The sequence below is a fragment of the Zalophus californianus genome, chromosome 13 (genome assembly GCF_009762305.2).
Source record: "Zalophus californianus isolate mZalCal1 chromosome 13, mZalCal1.pri.v2, whole genome shotgun sequence".
Taxonomy (NCBI): domain Eukaryota; kingdom Metazoa; phylum Chordata; class Mammalia; order Carnivora; family Otariidae; genus Zalophus; species Zalophus californianus.
The window spans coordinates 77,399,506-77,425,355 of record NC_045607.1 but is presented as its reverse complement, the minus strand read 5'-3'; the positions used below and the strand labels follow the sequence as shown (position 1 = coordinate 77,425,355).

Sequence of the window (25,850 nt, the reverse complement as noted above, 5' to 3'; positions counted from 1 at the left end):
ACTCAAGAATGTTTAAGCCACCTTTGGGCTGAATAGACCATGCTTTTCGGGTTTTCAACAATACCTCCAGCATCTCAGCCATAGATGGTCTGCCACAGCACTGCAATTTTTTACACCTTTGAGGAGCAGGTCATTTCGGGCTGTAAACCCAGCACCATGTCATCAGGCCACCGTAGGTGGTCTTCTCTCCCAAAGCTTAGAGATGTGGGGGATGTGCCCTGGCAGGCTTGGCATGGGGGCATATGCCTGGAACACTCAGGTCAAAGGAGCCAGTGTGGTGCGGACAGGCTAGCCCACTCCGGAGGGAACAAATTCCTTTCTCCTGTGCCCGAGGGGGTAACTTGTTGCTTCCTCCTTCCCCCAGAGTGTATGCCTAAGTCCTTCCTGTACCAGGATATGTGTCAGCCATCCTGTCCCCGTGGCTTCTACGCGGACATACGAGAGTGTGTCCCCTGCCACGAAGACTGTCTGGAGTGTAGTGGCCCCTCGGCGGATGACTGTGACCTCTGTGCGGAGCCATCCCTGGTTCTCTACGACGGACGGTGTTTGGATGAATGTCCAGTGGGAACTTACTATGAAAAAGAGACTAAGGATTGCAGAGGTAAAGGCTTGCGTGCGTATGGCCAGGCATCCCAGGGAGCCTGCCACAGTGATGGGTTTCTGCTGAGACAAAGCAGGTGCTGGGGTTTGCCGAGTTCCAGCCCCGGAGCTGTCATCCCATCTGTTTCCCTCCTGCTCAACAAAGCAGATTTTTGAATCTGCTCTAATTTATTATTTTTTAAATGAATCATTCATAAGCTTTGACCATGTAATTTTTCTTAATAACAAATCAGATTGACCCTCCTCACAACACGGGCTCTGAACTGCTGATCAAAAAGAATTCTCACGTGAAGTTTCACAGCAGAGATAAGCCTTCAAAAGTCACCCAAAATGGAAGTTTTTTTGTTTTTTGTTTTTTTCCTTAAACCTTGAAGCCACTAAAGATTGACAGCAGCTCAGGGAAAATTGTGCCACAGAGGATTTTCTTGGTGCCTCTTGGGTCCCTTATCAGTTTTCTCCCTGTGGTCCCCACCCCGACCCCGACCCCGTGGCTCCTCATCTGCTTCAGCAGCTCCTGCCCTGGGACCGCCACTCAGCACATCAACCCCGACCCACTCAAGGAGGGATCTGCTCTCATTTATGCCTCCTTCTGTTTTCCCTGGTATCAACTGTTGGCCTCAGAACAGGAAAAATAACAGGTCTATTATGAGAATTCTCAAACCATTGAATCACTCTGGGTGAACTTCTCCAGAGTTTCAGGCTTCACTCCAGCTAGGCGGCCAGTGGTAACTTCACCCCAGGTCGCCACCTAGCAAGCACTAGACTATGCAGAGGTGGTCCCAACAGCAGCGAGAGCTTGAGGGTGAGAAACCCCAGGCCCCGCCCCCCCCCCCCCATTCCAGAACGTACTCAGGAGACCGATTTTCATGTCCTAGGACATGAAGATGGAGCTGACTACTCGCAGCTTTCTGCTCTAGCACTATGATCAACACACCTTGTTGTGTTTTATGTAAGGCACCCTTTACTGTCAATGTCCCACCTGAAAGACCATGGACTAGAACATGGCGGAAGACATGGCAGCAGTGAGCTTGGGGCCAGTTTCCTTGAGAAGTTTAGCAACTTGGCCAAAGCCCGTCATACCTGTACTCAGACAGGAACTAAGGGTCAATTTCTGCCTTTCTCTGGTGTTCAATAATAAAGGTAATTTGCCATACAGAGAACTTTGCAGGCCTCACAGTACATTTACTTGATTTAATTTTCTCATTGAGAGAGGCCCCTGGATCCCATCCCTGGTTGCCCATTAGAATCACCTGGAGAGTTAAAAAAAAAAAAAAAATACCACTGTACAGATGCCTGGGCTCCCCTCAGACGAACTCAACCATAGGGAACTAACTTGAGGGCTTTCCCTACAAGGTGATGGCTCCTTCCACCAGTCCAAAGGCAGGCTGAGGGAAGCTGGTACTGGAAGAAACAGGGTGGCCACCGGACTTTCCAGAAAGAAGAAACAAAGGACCTGACTTGAAAAATTAAGATTTGAGTAGATGTGGAGAAGCATCCAGAACCAAGCAGGATCTCTTCCAAGAAACACAAGGGCTTGGGATCCATTTGGATCATCCAAATTATCCTCTATGAGAGAGTGTAGGCACCTCTAAGAATCCCACCCCTACCCCCAGGCACAGGGGCAGAAACAGCAAGAACTCTGACTAAGCTCCTGGGTTCAACGTCTAACCCTGCCCGTTTCCAGCCCAGTGACTTAGCACCTTCAGCCTCAATTTCCTGATCTAGATAACATGAGATGACCAGAATGCCATGTGTCTGTTCATTCAGGGAGCACTTCCTGGGGGCCTCCTATGTGCTGCGTGCTCCTCTAGGCCTAGGGAAAAGCAGGGGACAATACAGACAGAATACGGGGCGGGGGGAGACAGACCCTAAAAAAGGTAAGTCAAAAGGAAAAGTAAGTCAGGGCAGGGGAACAGGAAGCTGGACAGGATGGAGTTGAAATTAGAGTGAAGGCATCCTGAAGACATCATAGAAAAACAGAGGGAACAAGCCACACATATATCTAGGAGAACCACACTCTGCCTATACTCTAGGCAGAGCGAACGGCAATTGCTAAAACCCCTAGGTAGGAATGAATTGTTTTGATTTTATTTGTCTAAGAAAAGTTACTGAGTGCCTGTTACATGCCAGGTCCTCTCACAGGTACTGTGCACTCATCAATGAATACAAAAGAGGTCTTTTTTTGATCAACAGGCAATTACAGTACATCCCAACAACTGTTGTTAGTGATAAGCTCGAGTTGTTCTGGGAGGTCAGTGGAGCACCACAGAGTAAGAGTTATGGGGTAAGCAAGCTACAGACCAGTGTATGACCATACCCTACAGAATTGTTTATTGTTTTGTTGCAGTTTTGGTAACTACACTGAGTCTAATATTTCTGGATGTGGCAAGAAGGGGTTCTCTAGATATTACAGAGAATGTGAAATGGCCATTTTTCTTCTCATTTGATAAGAATGCTCTACCCAGAGCCCAAGGGCTCTACCCAACTAGTGGCCCCCATGCCCTGGACCCAGAGCCCTAGAAATCTCTGAAAGGAAAGGGAAAGGGATGTGAACACAACTTCTAGGGGCGCCCTGGGCCTCTCTCACTTGGTCTTCTGCCCCCACCGTGCCCACAGATTGCCACAAGTCCTGCCAGACCTGCTCATCACCTGGGATTTGCACGGCCTGTCAGGAGGGCCTTCTGGTCAACCACCATGGGGACTGCGTGCCTCACAAGGAATGTGCCTCCTTTGAGTACTGGGATGTGGAGGCTCTGAGATGCAAGCCCTGCCATGCTAAGTGCTTCCGCTGCACGGGGCCTGCTGAGGACCAGTGTCTCGCCTGCCAGAGGGACAACCTTCTTTTCAGTGAGTCACATGTCCTCTGAGGAGGGCTCTCTCTCTTTCCCTCCATCTGGGAAACCACCTTGCATGACACCTGGTGCCCAGATGTTTGGTGTCTTTCTAATTTTTCACTTTGTATTTGGAAAATTTTCAAACCTACAGAAAAGACAAAAGTATGAAGAACGCCACACACGTGCCCTTCACCCACTTCGCCCACCGCTAATTGGGTGTCCCATTTGCTTAATCATTCACGTGCTCGCTCTTGACTGTCTCAATGTGTAATGCCTACATAATCCACAATAAATTTTTTCTTGACCATCTGAGGATGTGATATACACATCGTGACTCCTTTTGCATAAATACTTTAGTATGTATTTCCTAAAACTAAGGATACTTTTTGACATAGCCATGGTACAGTTGTTGATGCAAGTGAATTTAACATCAATACTTCACTATATCGTCTGTTTTATAATTTTGGCAATTCCTCCTTGGAAAAGGATCCAGTCTCCAATCAGGTATTGCTTTCAGTTGCCAGGTCTCTGCAGCCCCGTTAAAATGAAACATTTCCACAGCCATTTTTTTCTATAGAATATTGACATTTTAGAAGAATACAGTCCCTATCCCTCCAGTGGAGTCTGTGTGAGGTGTCCCACAATTAGAGATGATTCATTCTCAGCCAGAATACTTCACAGGTGATGTCGTGTCCTCCTGGAGACCCAGGATGTCACCTGCCCCTCACCAGTGACGCTAACTGTGGTCATCTGTTCAGAGTGCTATGCAATGTCTCCACTGCTGAGTTACTGTTTTCCCTTGCGATTAATAAGCAGTCTGTGGAGAGACACTTTACAAACATGCAGGGATTCAGTCCCTCATCAAAATTTCCCCTGGATTTTGCATCCAGGGATTAATAAATCTTCTTGAAGTCTGGCATGGTCTGAGGTTGGCCACCTCCAGCAGATCTTATCACAGATGTGAAGCATGCCCTCAGGTTTCCAGGGATTCCATGATTAGGCTAATACAGGTATGTGAGAAAGAAAATGAGACAAAGCTCACTCAGCTAAAAGCAGCAGCAGCGGAGGGGAGTAGGAGAGAGGGAAGGAAGAGATGAACATGCTGAAGACCTGGAAAGGGTTAGCATCTATCTCCCCAACCCACGCAGATCTGAGAAGCAAGACCCTCACAAGGACACCATCTCATTCCTCCTGCATCCTCCCCTCCCACGATGGTTCACTCAAGGGAGCACAGAGAAGAGGTTTGGGAGACATGCATCATACTTGATACCAAGACAGACTCTTTTCCTTCCTTGACAGACATGACCTGCTTGCATGACTGCCCCGAGAGCTACTATGCTGATGAGGACAGCCACCAATGTGTCCCCTGCCACAACTCTTGTAGGACGTGTGAAGGGAGACACAGCACACAATGCCTCTCCTGCCAACCAGGCTTGCTCCAGCTGGAAAAGCAGTGCCTGCTGCAGTGCCGGGAAGGGTAAGGTGCCCAACACGCGTTTCCCTCATTTAGTCCCCAAACCAGGCAGGCAGCACTAAGAGCAAACCCATTTTGCAGATGAGGAAGCTAAGTTATATAACACCACGTTGAAGTCTCAGTGCTAGGAAGAAATGAAGATCAGATTCCAACCAAGATCTACTGATCTCTAAAGGATTTCAGCTAGGGGCGCCTGGCTGGCTCAGTCGGTAGAGCACGTGACTCTTGATCTTGGGTTCATGAGTTTGAGCCTCATGTTGGGTGTAGAGATTACTTAAATAAATATCTTTAAAAAAAAAAAGATTTCAACTAATTCATAGTAATGGATGAGGACACAGGAGAGGCAGAGTGACCCAGTGAGAAAACATGAAGCGTTGATCATCAAGTTGGAATCATGCGTCAAACTTCACTACTAATTTGAAGGTACAAGCAAACACAAGGCAAAGGCAAAGCATTCTTCCCTTAGAGAAGTCTAAGACCATAAATGTAGGTTCTTCCTCTTCTGCATTAGGATTCGTTCTGATCAGATTTAGTAGGTGAGGTCTAAGCAATGTATGCAGAGCATTGATTTTACAAAGGGAACAATTTCAATTAAATATTCCCACTTATATGCCACCAATACTCTAACCTGCCATGCCCCCATAAATCTACAACTTACAGGTTTAATTACATAAGCAACCTAGATACACAGATGTATGCTCCTAAAAGCACGTCACAAAAAAGAACTCTATCATTTTTTGCTAGGAAAAACTTTTAGTGTATTTATCAGAAGGTCTAGTTACCAGCATATTTGAAAGAGGATTTGAGTGGGTCATCCCTTTTCTCCCGCCAGGAATGTCCAGTAAAGAGAAAGATGGATTACAGGCCCGTTGCTAATTCTTCCTTCCCAATCAGTGACCTAAGGCACTGAGCATTTCCAGACCCAAATTGAAAGGCTTGGACTTTCCCCAGTGCTTCTGCCCAGATGAGACATCACGTTTCTTTCCTTCAGTTCTATAGTAATTCCTGCCTGCATTACTCACCGTAGTGCTTTACACTGCCCTCATCCATTCACTCATTCATTCCACACATGTCTAATGAAGAGCACCTGGATGTAAAATACAAAGATTTTGACCTTCAAGAATTAGTTCTTCCTGGGGCACCTGGGTGGCTCAATCAGTTAAGCATCTGCCTTCGGCTCAGGTCATGATCCTGGGGTCCTGGGATCGAGTCCCACATCGGGCTCCCAGCTCAGCTAGGAGTCTCCTTCTCCCTCTCACTCTGCCCCTCCACCCCCACTCATGCTCTTTCTCTCTCAATGTCTCTCAAATAAATAAATCTTTTTAAACTATTTTATTTATTTATTTGTGAGAGAGAGAATGAGAGATAGAGAGCACGAGAGGGAAGAGGGTCAGAGGGAGAAGCAGACTCCCCGCTGAGCAGGGAGCCTGATGTGGGACTCGATCCTGGGACTCCAGGATCATGACCTGAGCTGAAGGCAGTCGCTTAACCAACTGAGCCACCCAGGCGTCCAATAAATAAATCTTTTTTATTTATTTTTTCTTTTTTTGTAAAGATTTTATTTATTTATTCATGAAAGACAGAGAGAGAGAGAGAGAGAGGCAGAGGGAGAAGCAGGCTCCCAAGGAGCAGGGAGCCCAACGCGGGACTCGATCCCAGGACCCTGGGATCATGACCTGAGCCGAAGGCAGATGCTTAACCATCTGAGCCACCCAGGCGCCCAAATAAATCTTTTTTAAAAAAAGAATTGATTCTTCCTATATATTTCTTACCAAGAAAATTATAAGCACCTGGAAAAAAAAAAACCTCTTATTTTTCACACATATTACTACAATGCTCAGCACAGAGTCACACACCTCAGCCCTGAAAAACACCAGCCATATGGATCCATGAAGAAAGGGCCCTACCCAACAAGAGAGGGGATAGGGCCACCCAGCTTAGCCTTTCCTCCTCATTCCAGAAAGTGCCCGAAAAGATCTGGATCCAATGAAAGGAATCTCCATCTCCCCCAAATCAAGTCATTAAATACTTTTTACACAAAAGGGCGTAATCCTGTCATCTAAATAGTTGTAGACCATCAGATTAAGAAGACAATTTTTCCGGGCACCTAGGTGGCTCAGTCGTTAAGCGTCTGCCTTCGGCTCAGGTCGTGATCCCAGGGTCCTGGGATCGAGCCCCACATCGGGCTCCCTGCTCTGCAGGAAGCCTGCTTCTCCCTCTCCCACTCCCCCTGCTTGTGTTCCATCTCTTGCTGTCTGTCAAATAAATAAATAAAATCTTAAAAAAATTAAAAGAAGACAATTTTTCCATTGGGAAGTATGTGAAGTTACGCACTGGGGAGGAGAGGCACAGGCTGCCATAAAACTCTTTAACGGGGTATTAATGAGGTATAAGTGGAAATATTTAACAGCAATGGTTCCTTTTATAAAATTGATGTTCCATGCGCATTGCATCAATCTCATATGGTAAATCTCCTTGCCTCGGAAAGGCAGGAATATGATCCTCTGAACCCTTTACCCACACCCATAATTATTTTAGTGTTTAACCTCAGAGCAGGGTTTATTTTTTTAAAGATTGTTTATTTGTCAGAGAGAGAAAGAGCCCAAGCAGGGGGAGTGGCAGGCAGAGGGAGAAGCAGGCTCCCCGCTGAGAAGGAGCCCGATGCGGGACTCAATCCCAGGACCCTGGGATCATGACCTGAGTCAAAGGCAGATGCTTAACTGACTGACCCACCCTGGAGCCCCGTGGCCATCTATCTTAAAAACAACCTATCACATTAGTAATATTAGTAAAGAACATGTATGCTGCTTTGGAGTTTACCAAGTATTTCTACTCAGAATATATTTTTATATTATGATTCGGTTCTCCAACAATCCTCGGAGATCCACTTATTCTCCCCATCTTACAGATGACAAAATTGAGGCTCAAAGAGGTTAAGTGACTTGCCCAACGTCACAAGGCTACTCATACACAGTGGGGCCAAGACGAGAAATCAGATCTTCTGACTTCACACCCCTGTATTTTCTGTGTGGAAAGGTGTGCGTTTCTACCTTTTCCCATAGCTTTCTCTTTCGAGTCTTCTGTCACCTTTATTGGCTCTTTAGTTCCTGACTGATGCTTTCTTTGTCCTCCCTTCATCACCCTGTCTCTCTCACCCCCCAGGCTTACTGATTGACTCGGCAGTACTTTTCCTCACCTAATGGCAGAAGGTAAAACAAGGCCTGATTTGCCACAAGCTGGGCCACTGAGGTACAAGTGCTCAAGTCAGGGACAGGTGGCGAGGGAGAGGCAGACTCAGCACTACCTTGTCCTGGTTTTAGTTTCCAATGACTTAGTGGAACTGAAATAAGCTTTAGGGAACCTCACGCGGCAAACAGTTTCAGGCCGGAGAAGCCAAGGGCAAACCATCAAGTTTCAAGGACAGCTTCAATGTGCCGGGGTCCAGAGATGCCAAAAAGGGTCAGATGACGTCTAGAAGTTCATCTTTGTCAACGATTTCTTTTCTCTCTTCTATCTAACTTTAAAAATTTTTATTTACTTTGCCTTGCTTTGTTATAGCAGTAAACAGGTTCAAATCACATGAGCCCACTTCATGAGCTGTTTGACATTAAGCCAATTGTCTAAATTCTCTGAGCCTTAATTTTTACTTACGTAAAATAGGGATGATAATATCTAAATCATGAGGTTTGCTTTGAGATTTAATCATACAATTCATAATTATCACGAATATGTGTGATTTATAATGTGCCAGGCGCTGTTCTAACAATTTTCTCAACAATAACTTGTTTAGTTTTAGCTACTAACATTAGCCGCCTATTACAGACCTGAGACAGAGATGTTGTGGGACTTGCCCAAGGTTTCACAGCTCATAAGTGGAATTGCTTGGCTTTGACCCCATGCAGTTTGTTCCAGAAGGCAAGCTCCAGACTGCATGGCTCTAGTGTCTCCCTTTTAGGTTCAAGAAGGGGAAATAATGTCTATGAAGTCCCTAGTGTACCACCAGGTACATAGTAAAAAGGTAATGAACAGTGATTATGGTTATATTTAGCCTCCAAAAGTTTTTTCAGAGGTTACATCTATTATGATGTAAACATTAGCATCATTTATGTCATTTTTCTATTTCAAGATAGATTTTATTTATTTATTTGTCAGAGAAAGAGAGAGAGACAGCGTGCACAAGCAGGGGGAGGGGCAGAGGCAGAGGGAGAAGCAGACTCCCAGCTGAGCCCGATGTGGGGGCTCAATCCCAGGACCCTGGGATCATGACCTGAGCCAAAGGCAAACACTTAACCAACTGAGCCACCCCCAGACATCCCTCAAGATAGGAGATGTTTTTTAAAATTGCGAAACTCGAAGAATCACTCAGAGGTACATCAAAAACATCTTCCATACCCTGATCCCAGTCAACAAAACGTGAAGCTTGAATCTTCCAGTGGAGAAGCACATGGGTATAGAGAAGGCAAAAGTAGTGAATAATTATTATGGTTCTACTGCATGTGTTAAGTCCTTTCGTGTGTGTTACCTAATTCAAAATTCACAAAAAGCAGGGGAGGGGTTGTAGTGCCCAATTTAAAGATAAGAAAACTGAGTCATTAGATTTATTAGTATCATTCCAGGCATACCTCGGAGATGCCGCAGTTCACTTCCAGACCACTGCAATAAAGTGAATATTGCAATAGAGCAAGTTCAAATGAAGTTTTCAGTTTCCCGGGCCATATATGTAAAAGTTAGGCTTACACGATACTCTAGCCCATTAAGTGTGCAATAGCATTATGTCTAAAAGAGCAATCTACATACCTAAATTAAAAAATACTTAATTGCCAAAAAATGCTAACCATCATCTGAGCTTTCAGTAATCACTGATCACAGATGTCCATAACAAGTATTATAATAATGAAAAAGTTTGAAATATTGCAAGAATTACCAAAATGTGACAGAAACATGAAGTGAGCAAGTGGTATTGGAAAAACAGCACCGAAAGACTTGCCCCAATGTGCAGTAGCTGCAAAGCGCAATAAAGCAAAGTGTAATAATATGAGGTGTGCCCATAGTAACGTATCTACTGAGTAACGGTAACAAGTAGAGTCTTAAGTCACCCAGCCTGGAACCGAACACCCCATGCGACTCACCCTGATTTTTCCACCACACCCAACTTAAGAGCAAAGCTTATTCAGTCTTTGTTTCCCCGCTTGGTTTCAGATATTACGCAGAAATCTCCACGGGACGGTGCAAGAGGTGCAGCAAGAGCTGCAAGGCATGCCAGGGCCCGCGGCCCACCGACTGCCTGTCTTGCGATTCGTTTTTCTTTCTGCTCCGCATCAAGGGAGAGTGTCATCGCACCTGCCCAGAGCATTACTATGCAGAGCAAGGCACACGGACGTGTGAGAGATGCCACCCGACCTGCGACAAATGCAAAGGTGAGGGTGTATCTGTCATTTTGCCTGTGTAGATGGGAAGATGAGGATTCCTTTGTGCCTGGCCCCTCTGTTTTCATCACCTGCAGAGCTTTCTCTCGCTTGCCAACCCGGCCAATCCTCTCCAGCATCAGCACCTCTCCCCTGGACCGCCCTGCACTATCCTGCCGTCTCTTCAGACCCTCCCAGCCTTCCAGGCCCAGATACAGGCATCGTCTCCCCCCAGGAGGTGCTTCCCACCTGCTCTGTCCTCCTCAGCTTGTTGAACTTGGAATCTGCCTAGGGAGTTTTATTTTTATTATTACAACAGCTACTTAAGATGTCTGTCTCTAGCTCTCCCAAGCTCCGTTCTCACTTTCCTGAGACCGACTTCTCTTTCCCAGAGAACCCTAGAATCAACATGTCCCAGAGTAAACACAATCTGGGTTTCCTCTGATAGTCACTCTTTCTGTTAATGGACCCGCTATCCAACCAATACCTTAACGATATCCTCCCCTTGCCTCCTGCCACCTGCTCTCCAACAAAGGTAAACTTCAAGATCTGCTGATTTTCTCTCCTAAGCATTTCTGTACTCAGATCTCTCTCATTCTCAGCATCTCTCAGTCAACTTTCTGAAGTACCAGCATGTGACCTCGACTCTCGTCTTGCCACCCCCAGGTCATCCTGTACAGTAATGTCAGAGTGATCAAAAATTCCCATCTGCTGGGCATGGAAAGATGATCAGTGTGAATTATTCTCAACATTGAAGAAATACCTCCTACAGTGTTTTAATTGTTAAAACTTATTAGGTTAATATTTGTAGTTGGTACAGTACATTTCTGCTATCCTTTTCAAAATTATCTTGGCTATTTCCAGCCCCATTGTTTGTTTGTTTGTTTTTAAGATTTCATTAATTGATTTGACAGAGAGAGCGAGCACAGGTAGGGGGAACAGCCGACAGAGGAAGAAGCAGGCTCCTCGCCAAGCAGGGAGCCCAATGTGGGGCTTGATCCCAGGACCCCGGGATCACGACCCAAGCTGAAGGCAGCAGCTTAATTGACTGAGCCACCCAGGCACCCCTCCAGCCCCTTTTCTATATAAATTTTATACACAGTCACATTTCATTTAAAAAAAAAAATCTCTTGGACATTAACTCGCTTTAACTGAATTTATTTGGGGGAGGGGAAATCCATCTTTATGATCCTGACTCATCACATCTATGAACATTGCTATATCTCTGCAGTCTATGCATTTACTTTTTGTCCTTCAATAAATGTCCAATAATTTTAATTTTTAAAAGGTGATTAAAGTCTTTCCCCAGCCAGTCCTTTTAGCTTATGACCTTGCCTCTCCTTCCATGTGCTCTAGAACCTAGAGCCACTCAGCAGCTACCAAACACATTATACTCCTTCATGCCTCTGTGCCTTTTGTCTATGTGTTTCCTCTTTCTGGGGAATGATGCTGTAGGCAACTCTCAACTTAGAAGACCCAGCTTGGGCATCGTTTCCTCCGCGAAGCTTTTCTTAGTCCTCCCAGAAATGTTCTTCCTTCTTCTGGTTCTGTAATATACTGCTTTATCATAGCTCTTTCTACATTAATTTTAATTAATCATGTCCATCTCGCCTAGTAACTGTGAGACCCTCAGAGCTAGGATTGTGTCACATTTATTTTGTATACCCTGTTCTAGTCTAGACTGCAACACATAGTAAGTGCTCATTTAGTGTTTGCTGATTGAATGAATGAACACAAAACAAACAAATCCTAAAGTCTTTTTGCAAATTGGAAAATTCTCCATTATTATATCTCCAAATGTTGCTTCTCCACCCTTTCCTCTAATCTCCTTTTCTGGAATTCCTTATTTAATGTCACTCAGACTTTCCTGATCTCTATGTCTCCTACCTACTGTTTTATATTTCTATTTCTTTGACTCGCTGTGGTTTATACTAGGTTAATTCATCAGCACTCTATTCCATTTCTCTAATTTGTTCTCTGTACTTAGTCTAAAGTTCAGCCCATCTATTATTTTAGGGTTTTTTTTTAATTTAAATAACTTACTTTTAAATTTTTAAAGTATTTCTTTATACCCATCTCTTTTTGTTTCATATCTTCCTATTTATATTTCCTAATTGATCCTTTCTTTATAGGTATTCTGTCTTTTTATTTTTTGAATATCTTTAATATACTGACTTTTAAAACTTTGTCAAGCTTCTCTATAAAACTGAAGGTTTTTTTATTTGAAGTAAATTCGTGTTCTAATTGTTGATTGTGTTTATCATCTTAGTGTTCATTTTCTCCATATATTTTGGATTTTTGGTCTTGAGTTCCTTCTGAATGGGAAATTTCATCCTTCACTCCCCTCTTCTCTCTCCCTCTTTATCCTTACTCCTCTCAGCCTAGCAGTATTTGGGGTTAACTCTGCCTGTTCCTCCCACCCTGAAACTCAGTCCAGAAATAGGACATCCCAGCACTCCTGAAGGGGATGCTGATGATAACGCAGATCCCATCAGCAACCCAACTGGCAGCCCCAGAGAGTTCCTGGTCAGGGGGTGAGGTCTAGAGGGGCAGTGTCCCCCTTTGACTCTTGTTTTAAGATCTCAGCCTGGATTTTGGCCCACATCTAACATGAAACACTTTTAGTTCCTATTATGATAGAAAATTTAAACTCACAGCCACCATCCCCTATATCTAGACCCAGAGCAAAGCAGGTGGGTGGCATGAATCAGACAACTATTATATATTTATATTCCTTTTCTGGTCCAAAGTGATTTCATCTTATTTTTGAGCCCACCTAGCCTTTATTTATTTTTGGTTCTTTTTATATTTATTCTACCATTTCAGTATGTGGAGTGTATGGGTTAGGTCAAAATCTGAAATCATATATGATTTTTTTTTTAATGTATGTGTGTTATAATGGATAATCAGATTCTTAGCAAAGCATTATGCCCTAAACTATCCTTCTGCTAATACAAATGCCTAGGGGGTCGGTATATTTTAGAGTGTTTGTTTTGGTTTTTTTGGTACTTAATACTTTTAAATGAAATAAGCAAAGGCCAACCTGTTAGAGCCTTCTTCTAATCTTGCTTCCTTTCCCTTCCAAAATGATTCATCTTGGAGCAGTTAGTTGACTACATAGAAACATCAAGAATGGAGATGAGAAATCAGCTCCTTCCCCACACTGGGAGAAGATCATCAGCCACCCTTGCTGTCTACCCACTAAATTGACCTTCCTAAGTACCATCTTGATGATATTTTAAAATGACTTCTCCCCAGGTGCTTCCCAAGTACACAGGAGTATAGTCTTCTCCAGATTGAAGGTGGCTTCCATTATCACTTATTTCTTAATGCCCCAAATCTACTTCTCTTTCCCAAATGGTTTTCCTGAGCTCTAGTTCCATACATCCAATTGCCTGTTAATCTAATGAGTTGCTCAACACCTTGAACTTGAAATGTAAATGCATTTTTCTCCAGCCCACCTCACCCCATTCATAGACACCTTTTTCTATGCTCCCCATCTTGATGAATGGTTCCACCACTGACCCAGTTGCCTGAGGCAGGAACCTGGTCATTTCCCTCTTATCCTCCTGTCTCAACCCTCACATTCGATTTGTCCTCAAGTCCTGTCAAATCCATGCCTATCTCTTAATTCCCTCTCTCCCCTCTTTGCTTTGTAGTATTACTGCCTTAGTTCAGACTTGTATGTCCCCTTACCTGAGTTATTCACCAGTCTCTGACTTTCTTACTTCCAGTATTAGCCACTCTATAACCAACCAGTCCTCTATTATGTTCTCAGATTGATCTTTCTATGTGACAAATACCATAATGATACTTCTCTGCTTAAAAATGACTCTCCAGGGCGCCTGGGTGGCTCAGTTGTTAAGCGTCTGCCTTTAGCTCAGGTCATGATCCCAGGGTCCTGGGATCGAGCCCCATGTTGGGCACCCTACTCAGCAAGAAGCCTGTTTCTCCCTCTCCCACTCCCCCTGCTTGTGTTCCCTCTCCCACTGTGTCCCTATCAAATAAATAAATAAAATCTTTAAAAAAAAAAGATTACTTAAAAAAAAATGACTCTCCATTGGGGGCACCTGCATGCCCCCAGCACAGTTAAGCGTACAATTCTTGGTTTTGGCTCAGGTCATGATCTCAGGGTCCCAGGATCAAGCCCTGCATCGGGCTCTGCACTCAACAAGGAGTCTGCTGGTAGCTCTCTCTCTGTTCCTCCCTCACACTCACTCATGTTCTCTCTCTCAAATAAATGAAACAATCTTTTTAAATAAAATGACTCTCTTTCCATTGATTTTAGAATAGAATCTTGACTTAGTAACTCTGCAGAGTTACTTAGAACCTCATAGAGGTTCTTCATCCTGGGACTCACCTCACCCCTCACCACCTTCTCCACCACCTTCTAAATCCAGGCAAAATTAGTTTCTGTAAACCTGAGCCAACCTTGCCCTTTCTCATTCCTGAATACTTTCTCCAGCCTACTGTGCATAGCTACCTCTTTCTAATCCATTACAGTCAATATTTCCTCTACAAAGCCGTCCTTAATCCCTCTATTCTGTATTCCTTTAGTACTCTGCATTCATCCATCTACTTAGTTCTTCAACAAATGTTTCTCCTGCAGTATGGCCCAGACAAGGATTCAACTGTGAACAAGGCAGTCAGGGCCCTGGAGCCCAGAGGGCATGTTTTATGTTATTTATTCTTTATCTCTCTCTCTCTTTAGACTGAGGTCCTCAAAGGCACAAATTAATATGTCTCACCTTTGTTTTTTGTTTTTGTTTTTTTAATCTATTTATTTATTTATTAGAGAGAGAGAGAGAGCATGAGTGGGGGTAGGAGGGGTAGAAGGAAAGGGAGAAGCAGACTCCTCGCTGAGCAGGGAGCCCAACATGGGGCTCGACCCCAGGACCCTGAGATCATGACCGAAGCCGAAGGCAGCTGCTTAACCGACCGAGCCACCCAGGCACCCCAACTCACTCACCTTTGTATCCCTACCACTTAGATGGTCACAGGGATAAGCAGGGGCGGCGGCCAGTGGCTCCAAGGGCACCTCCAGCAAACGGTGGTGGTGCCAGGCAGGGAGTCCATCCATGCCTGCTGGGCTAAGGCAGCAGCTACTATAGTCCACGACACGTCTGGGACAGTGGAGCTCTGTCCTCCGTAGGCCTCTATCTCCAGCCCATCATGAAGGTGACAATCAGCGTGGCCCTCCACGGCTGAAGCAGCAGGGGAAGTCCATGTCCAGCAGGCGGGGGCTGGAAAAGCTTAAGGCCATGGTGCACAATCGCCAGTTCTCCACCCTGTGGATTTCCAAGGGCACCATGGACCTCATCTACTTGGAGGGCAAGGTAGGCAAGAATCTGGTCACGTCTTTCCTGGCCTGCCTCCACGGCAAAGTCGTGAAGCTTGGAGGCTTCTGGAGTCTTCAAGGTGCTGCCGCCAAGTTCAAAATCAATTTCCCCACATGCCAGGGGACTCTTTCTTCCATGACACAAAGGAAGAGAATGAAATGCTCGCCAGAGAGAGGCCAGGCACGAGTCACCTGGAGCAGCTACCCTGCACATTGTTTGCCCCAAGAGTCAGCCCAGCAAGGAGGTCCTGGTCAAGGTACCTGAGAAGTGTGGGGAGATGGAGAACATGGACATCCCCACGCTGGACCCACAACAGGAGGAGATGACAGGCCAGAACTTCCACACCTTCCGTTTCGGGGACACTTGAACTTCTAGGCCAAGGTCACATACCGCGAGTTCGTGTGTGGGCTTCATCCAAGCGCGGAGAACCCTGAGCCGCCTGAAGCTCGTCTGGGGAGGCTAGGAGCCCCAGGCCGCTCTGCCTGCTCCGTAAGTTTCCTCTTGATTCCAAACACCTGAGGGATGCCTTGCCTCGCTGAAGACACAGCAGCTCGAGGGGCAGAAACTTCAGGAGCTGGAAGAACAAAGAAGATCAAAGCACCAAGAGAAAGGAGGCAGAGGAGAGGCAGAGAGCAGAGCCAAGGAAAGACAAAGAACAAGAAGAATTGGAGAGAGAAAGAAAAAGAGAGGAGAAGCTTCTGTCAGAATCAGAAAAAGCTCGAGAAGCCACAAGCAGAGGAGCAGAAAAAGCTACAGGAAAAAGCGAAGTTGACAGAGCGGAAGTTGCTGCTCGGAGGAAACGTATCGGTCAGGTGAATGGCCAGGTTGCTAAACTGAGCCAGGCTACCTGCCCGCGGGGCGTGGCTAGTCTTGATCTTCAGCTCGGGAGCCACCTGTGGGTTCCTCTGATATGTAGGGTCAATGTCACGCCCCCGCCACCGCTCTCTTCAGCTGCTTGCAATCTTAACCCCCTCCCCCCCGCAAAAAAATAAGTCTTAATGCCAAGAAGAAAAAAAACCTCGGAATACTCAATTTTTTATTGTTTTAGAGTGACTATCCGTGACATAAACATTAAATTACTCTTAGCTACAAAGTGCTTAGACTAGTGGACAATCTAAACTTAGCCTGAGAGTGGTCACGTCCTATTCATACCACACCGAGAATTTCTTTTAAGTAACTCACAACATGGTGTATCAGCACTATCCAAATGAAACATAATGCAAGTCATATACACATTTTTAAATTTTTCAGTGGTCACATTTTAAAGAATAAAAATAAACGGGTAAAATTCATTTTCATAATATATGTATTTAGTTAATATATCCAAAATATAATCATTTGAACATGTAATCAATGCAAAAATTGACTTTTTTCTTTTTTTAATTTTTTATTGTTATGTTAATCACCATACATTACATCATTAGTTTTTGATGTAGTGTTCCATGATTCATTGTTGGTGTATAACACCCAGTGCTCCGTGCAGTACATGCCCTCCTTAATGAAGTCTTTGCGATCTGATGTTTATTTTACATTAACAGCACAACTCAAGTTGTCCTAGCCACATTTCCAGGGCTCAGTAGCCACATGAGGCTAGTGGCTACCGCACTGGTCAGCACATGTCTAATTTAGAATAACGGTTTCAGATGGGATTTTAGCGGCAGACCATCTTCTTCAGATGAAATCTTAGGCTGGATCCTATGATGTAAATTGACCAGAGCAGAGCAGCTCAGATTGGAGCGTGGAGAGCAGGCGGAATCTCAAGAGCCCCACTTAGAATGATGCCCTCATTTGCCCCTCGAGCCACTCCCAGGCAGTCCTTGAGCAAGTCCACGAAAACTCTGCCATGCAGTGGCTCTCACCCTTCTCCTATTGCGCAATTGACTCCAATCTTTGAAAGAATTGGCCTTCCGAACACACTTGCATTAAGTAACCATACACTTGTGTTCTCTTGTTTTCATTCCAGAGGCACCTATAGTCGCTGTTCAATACTTCTAATCAGAACAAGATAAATGAGAGAATACATTGAATTGGGGGTGGGGGCGGGGTGGGAGGGTGGTGGAAAGTTGGCATTATCACTAGTAAATGTGGAGTTCGCTTTCCATTAGATTTTCTGATACCGCCATTACTAGATGTGTGGGGCCTTTATTCTAAGTAGGATTGCCAGATAAACCCTATACTTTGATGTACTAAATCTGACAACCCTAATCCCAATGTCCTAGGGCGGTGCAGTGGGCTGGAGCCCTTGGGTTTTTCATCAAGACCAGGCAACCACCATTAGGTTAGTTAATGTCTCAGCCTCAGCCAATCAAAACAGAACACCAGCGTTTTAAGATTTTTTTTTTTTTGCAGAGATTGTAGAAATTATTAGTGATCTTGTAAGCATGGTTTAAAAAACTATAAATTTCTTTAATTGGGTTTGAGATTTCCTCAGTGGATTAAGGATGATGGTTCTTAGGATTTCCAGTCTCAAAAGTCCATCAACACATCCAGACAATGAAATACTATTCAGTGCTAAAAAGAGATGAGCTATCAAGCCATGAAAAGACATGGAGGAAGTGTAAATGCATATTACTAAGTGAAGGAAGCTGATCTGAAAAGGCTACATATTGTATGATTCCAACTATAAGACATTTTGGAAAAGGCGAAACTATGGTGGAGACAGTAAAAGGTCAGTGGTCGCCAGGGGTGGTGGGCAGGTAGAGATGAATAGATGGAGCACAGAGGATTTTAGAGCAGTGAAAATATTCTGTATGATATTATAATGACAGCTATGTATTATTATATATTGGTCCAAACCCATAGAATGTACAACAGCAAGAGAGAACCCTAAGGTAAACTAGAGACTTTGGGTGAAAATGATATGTCTATATAGGTTTATCTTTGGTTAAAAAAAAAAAACTACGATTCTGGTGATTGATGTTGATAATGGGGGACCCTATGCATGTGTGGGGGCAGAGTCCATGGGAAATCTCTGTACCTTCCCCTCTATTTTGTTGTAAACCTAAAACTCCTCTAAAAAAAAAATAGTCTTACAAAAAAAAGTACATCAACACATCCTCCCTGAGAAGGTACTCAAAGGGTGGCTTGTCCAAGCTGGGTGCATCTTGCAGCCATTCTGAGGCTTGTGCCTCCTCCTGTATTTGACCTGAACCCTAGATGTGCCTGGTAGAAATTTTCCACGTGTGGGGCTCATCATGTCTGCCATCCTTCCTTCACCAAGCCACACACGTCCTGTCCTGCGTAGTGAATCTTTGTGTTACCTTCCAGTTTTGCAATATCTAGATTATAAAACTCGGGTGCAGGTTTTCTCCTAGGTTATAAACTGGGTGGAAAAAAGGGTGAATTCCAAGGTACCTTCCTAAAACATTAGCTGTCATACTAAGAATTACAGGGAAAATTTAGCGACCTAAATAAGCAATTTACCAACTAGATTTTATTTCATTCACATTTGACTGCCCAATGGTATCAGAGTAGTAAAAAAATACACCAAAGCACTGGACAGGGTGAGGGTAGGGCAGAGATGGCACACCAAGGCCTAATATTACCTTTGTATGCGGTTGGTTCCTCCATAATTCGCTCATTCCTTACCTTTACACAATTAACTTTTTATTTATCATCCTCACAAAATTGTTTGAAATAAAAATCCAGGCTGGTAGCCAAAACCGCCTAAGTCTTTCCAGCTTCCTCTTCCTGTGTGGAATGACAACATGGATGTCCCCGGGGTTTGCTTTGCATTGCTGAACTCATCCTGTGGGGGTCAGTCCAAGGGAAAGCCAATAGTGAGTTCTGAATTCTAAAGAAATATCAAAGCCATCTTTATAGGTCCCACGGTTCCTGCAGATCCTTAGAAGCAATGATAAATGTAGGTTGTTAAACTTGGAAACAATAGAAAACAATCTGGAAATTAACAAACTGCCTTTGGCAAAAGACTGTGTACCCAGGGTGTACAGATTTTGCAATAAATCAATATAGGAGATGTAACTTGTGACGGGGCAGTGCCTTTGGGGATCACCCCATGATATGAGCTTCTGCCAAATTGCTGCTGGCCTTCTAGAAAATAGAAACAATCTTAACACACATATGTTGTGACCTAATCTTTCTACTACATTTTTCTCTTTTAATTTTTCCTACCCTTCATTTCTCTTCATTAAAAAAAGAACTTTAGTTGGAGTAAGACATCTAAGCTATGTTTTAGAAAAATGTAGGTTGGGAAAAGGAAGAAAGGAAGAAAAGAAGGAGGGGAAGGTTCTTTCATCAGAGACCAGAGTTATGTTCCAGAACATGTAAGAGATTCTGTATGAAGCTAGAGGTAAGATAAAAATAGGATGCCTTTCTCAGATTTCAAACTATACTATAAATCTACGGTAATCAAAATGGTATGGTAATGGCACAAAAATAGACACATAGATCGACGGAACAAAATAGAGACCCCAGAAATAAACCCATGCTTACATAGTTAATTAATCTATAACAAAGGAGGCAAGAATATTCAATGGGGAAGAGACAGTGTCTTCAATAAATGGTGTTGGGAAAACTGGACAGCCACATGCCAAAGAATGAAACTAGACCCCTTCCTACACCATACACAAAAATAAACTCGAAATGGATTAAAGGCTTAAATGTAAGACCTGAAACCATAAAACTCCTAAAAGAAAATACAGGCAATAAACTCTTGAACATCACAATATGTATCAGCAAAACTTATTAGCAATATTTTTCTGGATCTGTCTTCTCACGTAAGAGGAACAAAAGCAAAAAATAAATAATTGGAACTACATCAAACTACAAAGCTTTTGCACAGCAAAGGAAACTATCAATAAAACAAAAGGACAACCTACTGAATAGAAGATAGTTGCAAATGAAATATCCAATAAGGGGTTAATACCCAAAATATATAAAGAATTCATACAACTTAACAAAAAAACAATCTGATTGCAAAATGGGCAGAGGTCTGGAATAGACATTTTTCCAAAGACATGCGGATGGCCTACAGTCACATGAAAAGATATTCAACATTATTACTCATCAGGGAAATGCAAATCAAAACCACAATGAGATATCTACCTTAGACTGGTCAGAATGACTAGTACCAAAGAGACAAGAAATGGCAGGGGGGCACCTGGGTGCCTCAGTCATTGGGCATCTGCCTTCGGCTCAGGTCAGAATCCCAGGGTCCTGGGATCGGGCCCCACATTGGGCTCCCTGCACCACGGAAAGCCTGCTTCTCCCTCTCCCACTCCCCCTGCTTGTGTTCCCTCTCTTGCTGTCTCTCTCTCTGTCAAATAAATAAATAAAATCTTCAAAAAAAAAAAAAGGAAAAAAGAAATGGCAGGTATTGGTGAGGATGTAGAGAAAAGGGAATCTTTGTGCACTATTGGTAGGAATGTAAATTGGTACAGCCACTATGGAAAACAGTCTAGAGATTCGTCAAAAAATTAAAAATTGAAATACCATATTATCCATTAATTCCACATCTGTGTATTTATTCAAAGAAAAATGAAAACACTAATGTGAAAAGATATACCCCTCCTAAATTTATAGCAGCATTCTTTACAATAGCCAAATTATGGAAGCAGCCCATGTGTCCATTGACAGATGAATGGCCAAAGAAGATGTGGTATATTCATACAATGGAATGTTACTTATGCATAAAAAAAGAATGAAATCTTGTCATTCATGACAACATGGATGGACCTAGAGGGTACTATGCTAAGTGAAATAAGTCAGACAGGGAAAGACCAATACCATATGATTTCACTTTTATGTGGAATCCAAAAAAAAAGATAAATGAACAAACAAGTAAGTTTATAACTACAGAGATCAAACTGGCAGTTACCAGAGGGCAGGGGATAGGACGATGAGTACAAATATGAAGGGGATTACGAGGTACAAACTTCCAGTTATAAAATAAGTAAGTCACCAAGATGGAAAGTACAGCACAGGGAATATAGTCAATAATATTGTAATAATTTTGTATGGTGGGCAGATGGTGACAATACGTAGCGTGGTGGGCACTTTATAATGTACATAATTGTTGAATCACTGTTGTACAACTGAAAGTAATATAATATTTTATCTCAAGTACACTTCAGTGGAAAACTTAAAAATAATAAAATGGCTTTGAATTTATATCACTACAGGCAGCCCCCAATCTAAGAAACATTTAGGTAATAAAGGTTTATTCTCTAAACTGTTGTTCAGAGCTCAGAATTTTCATAGAAACATCATAAATGATTGAGCTCAGAAATAAATAAATAAATAAATAAATAAATAAATAAATAAATAAATAAATAAGGGGGGCGGAGCAAGATGGCACAGGAGTAGGAGACCTGGATTTCATCTGGTCTCAGGAATTCAGCTGAATGGGGATCAAACCATTCTGAACACCTACGAACTCAACAGGAGATGGAAGATAAGAATAGCAACAACTCTCTGAACAGAGAAGCGACCACTTTCTGGAAGGTAGGACGTGCGGAGAAGTGAATCCGAGGCGATATTCGGGAGGTTAGATGGCGGGAGAGGGGGCCTCCGTCGGCCGCTTCTGGCAAGTGCTAGAGCCGCGGAGCACAAAATCGGAACTTTTAGAAGTCGGCTCCGCGGAGGGACGTCGCTTCAGTGGCTAAGCGGGGGGTGGAACCCTCGCGGGACAGTGTGGTCTCAGGACCCTCGGGGTCACAGAAAGACCGGGGGTGCCTGAGTGCGGCAGAGCTCCCAGGTATCGGAGCGGGGAAGCAGGCTGCAGAGACGGAGCTGAGGCGCGGGCTCTCAGCTCGGGGTTGCCATAAACTGTGATCCGCGGCCCAGTCGGGCCACTGCTCCTCCAGCAAGGACCCAACAAGTGGCAGAGCCGGGGAGACTCCCCTTCCTCCCCCGGGAGGAGCGGCGCGGGAGCGCACCGCAGGGATCTGCTGGGTTTGGAGACTCCACACGGGGTCGGGTGCCAGAGATAGAAACCCTCGGTCACAGGCCAGGTGAGCACCGAGTGCGGCCGGAGACCGGGGACACGGGAGTGACTGCTTTTCTCTGGGGGCGCACTGAGGAGCAGGGCCCCGAGTTCTCAGCTCCTCTGGGCGAAGACTGGGAGGCCACCATTTTCACCCTGGTCCTCCAGGGCTTGCAGGGAACAAAAGCTCCTGAGAGCAAACCAGAGCAGCTTGCTTAGCCCGGACCGACAAGGGGGGGGCAATTCCGCCTCCGGCAAAGACATTTGGGAACCACGGCAACAGGCGCCTCCCCCAGAAGATCAGCACGAACAGCCAGCAAGCCAAGACCAAGTTTACCGATCAAGGAGAACGGGAGAACTCCAGCACTAGGGGAATACTGCACATAGAATTCATGGCTTTTTTACCGTAATTCATTAGTTTTTCAAAGTTAATGTTTTTAACTGTTTTTCTTTTAATTTTTCTTTTTCCTTTTTTCAAACAACATCTTATCAATCCTTTTTTAAAAAAAAAAACATTTTTCATTTTTAGAGTCATATTTTTATCCCTTCATATGAGTTACCCTTATTTATGGCATATATAAATAAGTTGTTCTCTCTTTAAAATTTTGAGATACAATTTCTTCTAACAGATCAAAATATACCCTAAATCACGAGTGTATGGCTTTGTTCTAGTCTCCTGCCTGATCACATTCTCTCCCTTTTTTTTTCTTTTTCTTTTTAAATCTTCTCCTTTCTTTTTAAAAACAACTTCTTATCTTATCAATTCCTTTTATAAAATCTTTTATAATTTTCATCTTTACAGTCATCTGCCATCCCTTCATTGTATCAACCCTTATTTTGTACATATATAAGTCTTTCTTCCTTTAAAATTTTAGCAGGCACTTTCTTCTAACAGACCAAAATATGCCCAAAAGCTAGTGTGTGGCACTGATCTATGCACTAGCCTGATCATATTTGATCATATTCTGGTTTTCCTTGTTTTGTTCTGTTTTTGTTTGTTTTCATCTTTTTCTTTTTCCTTTTTTTTCCTCTTCTTTCTTTCCCTTTCTTGTCCCCTGGTTTCAGCTCTTTTCTGATTTGTATAGAGTATATTTGCTGGAGACGTTGTTAACCTGTTAGCATTCTGTTGTCTCATTCATCTGTTCTCCTCTGGACAACATAACAAGATGAAAAAAATCACCTCAGCAAAAAGAACAAGAGGTAGTACCGTCTGCCAGGGACCTACTCAATACGGACATTAGTACGATGTCAGACCTAGAGTTCAGAATCATGACTTTAAAGATACTAGCTGGGCTTGAAAAAAGTGTGGAAGTTATTAGAGAAACCTTTCTGGAGAAATAAAAGAACTAAAATCTAACCAAGTCAAAATCAAAAAGGCTATTAATGAGGTGCAATCAAAAATGGGGGCACTAACTGCTAGGATAAATGAGGCAGAAGAAAGAATCAGCGATATAGAAGACCAATTGATGGAAACTAAAGAGGCTGAGAAAAAGAGAGATAAACAACTACAGGATCACGAGGGCAGAATTCGAGAGATAAGCGATACGATCAGACAAAACAACATTAGAATAATTGGGATCCCAGAAGAAGAAGAAAGAGAGAGAGGGGCAGAAGGTATATTGGAGCAAATAATAGCAGAGAACTTCCCTAATGTGGGGAAGGAAACAGGCATCAAAATCCAGGAGGCACAGAGAACCCCTCTCAAAATCAATAAAAATAGGTCAACACCCCGACATCTAATAGTAAAACTGACGAGTCTCAGAGACAAAGAGAAAATCCTGAAAGCAGCTCGGGAGAAGAGATATGTAACCTACAATGGTAGAAACATTAGATTGGCAACAGACCTATCCACAGAGACCTGGCAGGCCGGAAAGGACTGGCATGATATCTTCAGAGCACTAAACGAGAAAAATATGCAGCCAAGAATACTATATCCAGCTAGGCTACCATTGAAAATAGAAGGAGAGATAAACAGGTTCCAGGACAAACAAAAACTAAAGGAATTTGCAAACACAAAACCAGCCCTACAAGAAATATTGAAAGAGGTCCTCTAAGCAAAAAGAGAGCCTAAAAGCAGCATAGATCAGAAAGGAACGCAGACAATATACAGTAACAGTCACCTTACAGGCAATACAATGGCACTAAATTCATACCTTTTGATAGTTACCCTGAATGTAAATGGGCTAAATGCCCCAATCAAAAGACACAGGCTATCAGATTGGATTAAAACACAAGACCCATCGATATGCTGTCTGCAAGAGACACATTTTAGACCCAAAGACACTCACAGATTGAAAGTGAGGGGGTGGAAAACCATTTACCATGCTAATGGACACCAAAAGAAAGCTGGGGTGGCAATCCTTATACCAGACAAATTAGATTTTAAAACAAAGACTATAATAAGAGATGAGGAAGGACACTATATCCTACTTCAAAGGTCTATCCAACAAGAAGATCTAACAATTGTAAATATCTATGCCCCTAACGTGGGAGAAGCCAATTATATAAGGCAATTAATAACAAAAGCAAAGAAACACATTGACAACAATACAATAATACTGGGGGACTTTAACACCCCCCTCACTGAAATGGACAGATCATCTAAGCAAAAGATCAACAAGGAAATAAAGACTTTAAATGAAACACTGGACCAAATGGACTTAACAGACATATTCAGAACATTCCATCCCAAAGCAACAGAATACACATTCTTCTCTAGTGCCCATGGAACATTCTCCAGAATTGATCACATCCTGGTCACAAATCAGGTCTCAACCGGTACCAAAAGATTGGGATTATTCCCTGCATATTTTCAGACCACGATGCTTTGAAACTGGAACTCAATCACAAGAGGAAAGTCGGAAAGAACTCAAATACATGGAGGCTAAAGAGCATCCTACTAAAGAATGAAGGGGTCAACCAGGAAATTAAAGAAGAATTAAAAAAAAGTCATGGAAACCAATGAAAATGAAAACACAACTGTTCAAAATCTTTGGGATACAGCAAAGCCAGTCCTGAGAAGAAAGTATATAGCAATACAAGCCTTTCTCAAGAAACAAGAAAGGTCACAAATACACAACCTAACCCTACACCTAAAGGAGCTAGAGAAAGAACAGCAAAGTAAGCCTAAACCCAGCAGGAGAAGAGAAATAATAAAGATCAGAGCAGAAATCAATGAACTAGAAACCAAAAGAACAATAAAACAGATCAACGAAACTAGGAGCTGGTTCTTTGAAAGAATTAACAAGATGGATA

General features: G+C 43.4%; 1 protein-coding gene across 3 annotated transcripts in view; it reads left to right on the top strand.

The window, feature by feature from the left end:
- The window catches only part of PCSK5 (proprotein convertase subtilisin/kexin type 5), a 470,351-nt gene that overhangs the window by 429,464 nt on the left and 15,037 nt on the right, over positions 1-25,850 (top strand). For all 3 annotated transcript variants that reach the window (XM_027616047.2, XM_027616046.2, XM_027616045.2), the window contains 4 exons: positions 365-601; positions 3,217-3,447; positions 4,734-4,911; positions 10,108-10,325. In XM_027616047.2, coding sequence (XP_027471848.2) covers positions 365-601; positions 3,217-3,447; positions 4,734-4,911; positions 10,108-10,325 — 864 coding nt within the window. The remainder of the gene's footprint in view (positions 1-364; positions 602-3,216; positions 3,448-4,733; positions 4,912-10,107; positions 10,326-25,850) is intronic.